The sequence below is a fragment of the Lathamus discolor genome, chromosome 9 (genome assembly GCF_037157495.1).
Source record: "Lathamus discolor isolate bLatDis1 chromosome 9, bLatDis1.hap1, whole genome shotgun sequence".
NCBI lineage: Eukaryota > Metazoa > Chordata > Aves > Psittaciformes > Psittacidae > Lathamus > Lathamus discolor.
In genome coordinates this window covers 22,542,677-22,548,676 of record NC_088892.1, presented here as the reverse complement: position 1 = coordinate 22,548,676, position 6,000 = coordinate 22,542,677, and the positions used below count along the sequence as shown (strand labels likewise).

Genomic DNA, 6,000 nt, shown 5'->3' with positions numbered 1-6,000 from the left:
AGCTGCTTCTCATCCTGACGCTGCTGGCTCCAGGTCCTACGATGGGTTTACTCTTCAGGGAACAGCCTGAATATCTGCTGTAGCACCTCTACAGCTGTGGATGCAGAGATGGAAAGGGTTTCTTACGCTACGGTTAAAGATGTTAATGAGCATCGAGTCACTTCACACTGCATCACAGCAGAAAACAGTCTGCAGGTTTGGGCCAATCCCTGATGTTTGCTTTTCACTCCTGTCAGGGAGGTGTTAACTAATGACACTGTGAACACTTTAATCCAGGGGAGGATTTAAGACAAAACCTCAGAGATGAATTTGACTGAAGCACTACATTTAATGCACTCTGCTGTGCCCAACACTAGCGACAAAAAGACATCCCAAAATCATTCTTCCACTTTAATGGCTAATGAAGCACTGAGAGAAACCTGCTTTGGGGCCAAATGCCACCTCCTGGGCTATCCTCAGGGCTCAGACACAGAACTCTGGCATAGATTCATAGGATGGTTTTGGTTAGAAGGGACCTCAAAACTCATCCAGTTCCAACCTTCCACTAGAGCAGGTTGCTCCAAGCCCCATCCAACACTGCCACGGGTGGGGCATTCATAACTTCCTTGGGCAACATCCTGACTTCTAACCATCTCATAACGGTTAGAACCCACCCCAACCTTCTTCTGAATGAGGAACACCGGTGAAGACACCCACTATTCCTTAGGGAACAGTGGAGCTCCTCTTCCCCAGCACAAAAACAGCAGGTTATATTTACATTATCCAACAGGAGCTGCAACTATTTCAACTACTTTTAGGTTTAATTAATACACCAGGAATGGATTTCAGGGGATTTAAACTCAAGCAGGCTCCAAAAATCTTACCTCTGAGCTGGAAACAATGTATTGGTAGCACAGGACACTTCAATGACTGAGGCACGGTGAAAGGACAGAGCACTCCCATCTGGGGCTTGGCACAGCATCAGAAGAGCATTCTCAAGGCGACAATTCATATTGCCGGGGCTGCTTCAGGAGTATCCCTGTGATCACGCCTGCAGCGGTTTCCCAGCAAACCAACCTCCCCAGCCAGACATACACTGCACATCCTGGGCCCAGCGAGGCAGAGGAATCAAACCCAAAGCACTAATGATGTAGCTCAGACTGAATAGCTGCAGTCAAAAGTTTTATTGAACAAAAGAAGGTAAAACGTGGTAGTCCAAGTCCACTGAGCAAAAGCAGCTCCCACTGAAGCTGCACCTTGTGCTAAATAACCTTATTAACGGAGACTATACAGAGGACACGTTATGCAAGTTATCTCAACAGCAAAGGAGAAAAGGTAGATTCAATTCAATCCGATGGAACGATTTGGTCAAATTCAGTGGCTTAAGTTAATGTTTCTAGCCCTTATCTACCTATATTCAGTACAGGCATACAGCACAATATACAACTGCACTGAATTCCCATTAGTTAACAGTGTGCTCCCATGCAAGTGGAAGCCAAGTCCTGGAAAAAAAAATCCAAATTAAAAACCCCAAACATTTTAAACACCTTTTGTTTGAAGCATCATTCAACCGGCTCCAGAAAAACACTTGATGTATGCTATAAAACCCCCCAACCTCTGCAAGGTCTGCCCCCTTGTAGCGCTGACAGCTTAAAATCGCTTCCTCTCTCCCCTCTGCCTAAGAAACTTCATACACTGAAAGCACCCACAGCTCAGGTGGGCAGATATGTCGGGATGGCTCTGTGAAGAGAGGGAGGTAGCTCAGGCCCCTTGGCAACCCCCCTGTCACAGTTCACATCGAGGTGGGTCTACCTCCCCTCGTCACGTGCGGTCAAAACGGGGAGGAAAAAGGAGTCAACTCCGAAATTTGGTAAAAGAACATGAGGAATACAGATTTAACTCGTTGGGCTTCCAAATGTCAGCTAGAAGGTACCTCACACCCAATACACAACATTAATAACGTACCTAGTGCATACATTTTATAGACAATATCTTCTCGTTTGTTAAACATTTGGCTCGGGTGAGTACATGGGGGTTTGGAACCACTTGACAAACATTCTAGGCCGAACAAACAGCACAAATAATGTCAAAGTCTTTTTGTTTTCCAGTAATCGTACGAAACGCTGTAGGCTAAGCCTGACAGAAACTACTGAAGAGAAGGAACAGACTCCACGATGCAGTGCAGAGGTGTTACTACAACATCGTAAGTCAAGGGATGTTCTAAGGTGCTGACAGAGGAGACTCTCTGGATGGTGACCCTGTATTGTCCTCCGGGGGGAACACGGTGAGAGTGCAGGCTCGGATGCCACCGAGGGATTCCGGAAGGTCAAACACTTTATGCCACTCATCCTTTTCTGGATCGTATTTCTGAACGATTTCCACCATGCACCGATTATTCCAAGAATATCCTCCAACAACATAGATTTTATTTTCAAAGACAGCAACCCCAACATCGCTTTGCCCACGCAACATGGCAGCAATTGGAGTCCACTGGTCTAGAGTCGGTGAGTAATATTCACAGCTTAGAACATCATCATAATCACTGGTGCCTCGGAAGTGATTCCCACCGATAACGTACAGCTTGTCTCCTACAGTACACATGCAGTGCAGACCTCTGACTGTGGTCATCGGAGCTTTCTGAGTCCATTTGTCTGTGTCAGGGTCAAAACACATAAGTTCCTTTTGGAAAGTATCATGGGTAATTCCGCCTGGAGAAATAAAACACGTGTTAGAGTATAACCCACCCTCATAAGCTCAGCTCTTAGAGGTCATCCCTTAACATGGGACGAACATACATAGTTCTGGATGTCTGCAGAGATCACTGGCAGACAGCTTGAACCTCCTTTCAAAACTGAGCAGAGAGCAGGTTTTCTGAACACCTATTGCTCCAGTTTGGGAGAGGCTGCAATGAAACTATAACCTCAGTGACACTGGGACCGAGCATATTACAAACACAAGACGAGAGCAAGTACAGACATCATTCACGTATTGAGATTAACATGAGAGCTCCCCCTTTTCCATTAGCTCAATGAAAGCAGATTTTCTTCTTTAAAGTAGTAACATTACCAGTGCTTCCCAAAACGTTTCAAAGCGGATGCGTTCAATGGTTATCACTACGTGAATGTCCATGCGTGGTGTTGCCACAGAAAAATGTATTCTGACAGTTAAGGGGAATAATTGTTTTGGAATTCGGAGCTGTCATTTACTATGTAAATGCATAATATTATCTAAAATAACTTCCTCTGACTCTGCAGTCTATCTGCTGCTTGACTGCCTTCATATGAAATTGCAGCACTGCTCACAGCACAGCAAACCTACTGCAACCAGAGACTAATTTTCACTGTCTCCCACGGAAACAGAAGTCGGGTAAGTACTTGTTCCAGAGAGATAATGTGACCGTAGGAATTACTTACCTGAAATATACATTAATCCCCCATACACGGTTCCAGCATGTCCATAGTGGGGTTCGTTCATCTTTGCGACGTAGCTCCATTCATTCATTCTGGGATTATAACATTCCACGGTGGCTGTTTAAAACAGATGAGAATATAATGCTGTTGAAGCTGGCCTGGCAGTTCGGATTCAAATGCAGTGGCAGTAATGTATTCATAGACACGGGAAGCATCAATGAGAAACACTGTTCAGCTGAGAGAGTGCCAAGGGAATTATTGAGCATTATGTCGAGACATGATACAGGGAAAGCTCAAGCTTTGTCCCAGAGGAGCGAAAAGGAAGACAAAACCCTCTTGCATCTTTGCCATCCACTTGTCTCATTCCCATTCCCACTTGGCACAGGACCTGCCCTGCGGGACAGCAGTGGGAATGGCAGCGGAGCCGGGGGAGCTCAGCTTCTGATCCCTTCCCTCGGGTACCAGCAGTGTCTGCTGCAGAGAGAGGGAACAAACGTCAAACCTGTCACCAAGGGGATCAGTTCACCTGGTAACCAGAACAAACCCAGGTCCTCAGCAACATCCCACCCAGGCCAGGTTTCCTCCTTGGTATCACGCACGGAAATGCCCTCGAAGGGGGCAGCCGCCACTGGCCTCCCATTGTCCTGCACTCCCACAGCGACATACAGCTCTTATATGCAAGTCACCAATTCAAGCTCCCGCATTTACCCAAGGAGATCAGTCCTTCACCAAACACTTCACCTACAATCCAGCCTCCTTGTCACCACGTTTCCCACCTCAGCCATTTGAAATGAGCCTGGAGCTGCCCTTCGCCCGACACACACCTACAGGGAGAGCCAAGTCTGCACAAGGAAAGGTATGAAAAGGCATTCAGGCACTCTTTTAGAACGCTATGCTTGCCTTGGAATATTTCGGTGGTTTTCCCACTTGATAACCTGCAGACTTTGTACGCCCACCAAGGACCTGCACAGCCTCAAAGCCAGTGAATGCTGGGGACAGCCTCTTGCCCAAATAAAGGTACAGGCACAAAGAATTGATTCCATGACACCTACAATTAAATCCATGAGTTGTATTTGTGTGCTGCCATCTCGACACCACAATTCCCATTGCAGAATCTGCCCAAAATAAACCTCTTTCTTGTACAAATTATTCACCCACTGCAATATTCTTTTCAGGAAAGGAAGGCTCCTTTCTGCTCTGCTCTATTTAACAGGCAGCAGAAAACAAAGATGGGCAGAAATTCCGAGGGCAGAGATTTGATGTGCAAGTAATTCAAGATGTCCCAGCTCTCCCCTGGGAGCAGACCCTGCCGACCTGCTGCTTGCTGCACCCAAATCATCATTCTGCCTGCTTGCACCAAAACAAAGCCATCCTCTGGCCCACAGTGCTTCCACTCGGTGCTGAAGTGAGGAGTTTCCATGTCTAATACACTGTGAGTTCAGGAAGGGTAGAGTATGTGCAAAGCAATGGCAAAGCCAACCACAACCAGAACAACAGGACGTTAATACTGGACAACCATTCGGCTCACTTGCACTACAGATTACATTTAAGAGAGAAACCCCAGGGAAAGATCACTTTAACAAGAGAAGATTAACACATGCAGACACTGGTACATACTGCTGCCATCACTATCACCACATCATAAAGACTTCAGTTGTCTGAGAGAAGATGATGTTGAGTCCAAGATCCCTCACTTTCTGATACGGCTTCAACACTCGCTTGAACCCTGCCAGTACACCTGAAGCACAGTCTGACAAAACTGTTTGACACAATCCTGTTTGACAGTATTTCAGACAAACCACCCCAACTCCTATCTCAAATCTACCCCACAGCACAGCGCAGGTCACTCAAGCTGATAAAAGCCTCCTGTTTTCTTTGGTTGTTCATGGAGCCATCTCCCTGTTCCCTTGCAAGGTCATTCCATTGCTGCTTTGACAACATCTCCCTCCACACTGAAAAGGAAACAAACATCTAAAATTCCAGCTGTTAAAGGTGCCCATCAATTGAAGGAGCCATGAGGAAGGTCTATACATCACGTGCAGACAGAGCACAGCTCACAGGCACAAAGGAACTACCACGAGACTGAACCTAAGTGTATATCCTGTATGGCAGGAGACTGCTGGATTCATCTTCCCAACAAGCATGAATGACTCAAATCAGCTTTATTTATGTTTGACACTGCAACACCTGATCTGTTCATTACCACAACCCAGGGAGGACAGCCCTCATCTTAACAGAATAAAGCAACCTCAAAAAGACACAAAGCTTTGGCAGTCCCAAGGGATGCTCAGCCTGCACTCATTTTATAGTACCAGCTGTGATGCTATTCGAGGAGAACAAAGATATTTAGCACTTCTCTGTCAGTAGCTTCTAATGTGCCTTGAGGTTTCTTACAGCAGCACTTAGCAACTATGTGTGATGTCCCAAAGCCAAGGTCTTCATTTTGGTTTATTCTTTCTATAATACAGCTTGCTTCTGTAGAACTCAAAGCTGATTTGGTTAAATTCAACAGTCCTGAGTAGTTCTGTTCTTAATACAGCAAGGAGACACTTCAAAATAAGGGATAATCCAGTTCCAACCCCCGGCCATGGGCAGGGACACCTTCCAATAG

The 6,000-nt window shown here is 46.1% G+C and overlaps 1 protein-coding gene across 9 annotated transcripts in view; it reads right to left on the bottom strand.

The window, feature by feature from the left end:
* Nucleotides 1-1,148: 1,148 nt before the first annotated feature.
* Nucleotides 1,149-6,000, bottom strand: part of KLHL13 (kelch like family member 13) — a 61,468-nt gene continuing 56,616 nt past the window's right edge. For all 9 annotated transcript variants that reach the window (XM_065689479.1, XM_065689481.1, XM_065689483.1 and 6 more), the window contains 2 exons: nt 3,393-3,506; nt 1,149-2,687 (listed from right to left, as the gene is read on the bottom strand). In XM_065689479.1, the coding sequence (XP_065545551.1) occupies nt 2,200-2,687; nt 3,393-3,506 (602 nt within the window). In that variant the 3' untranslated portion in view covers nt 1,149-2,199. The remainder of the gene's footprint in view (nt 2,688-3,392; nt 3,507-6,000) is intronic.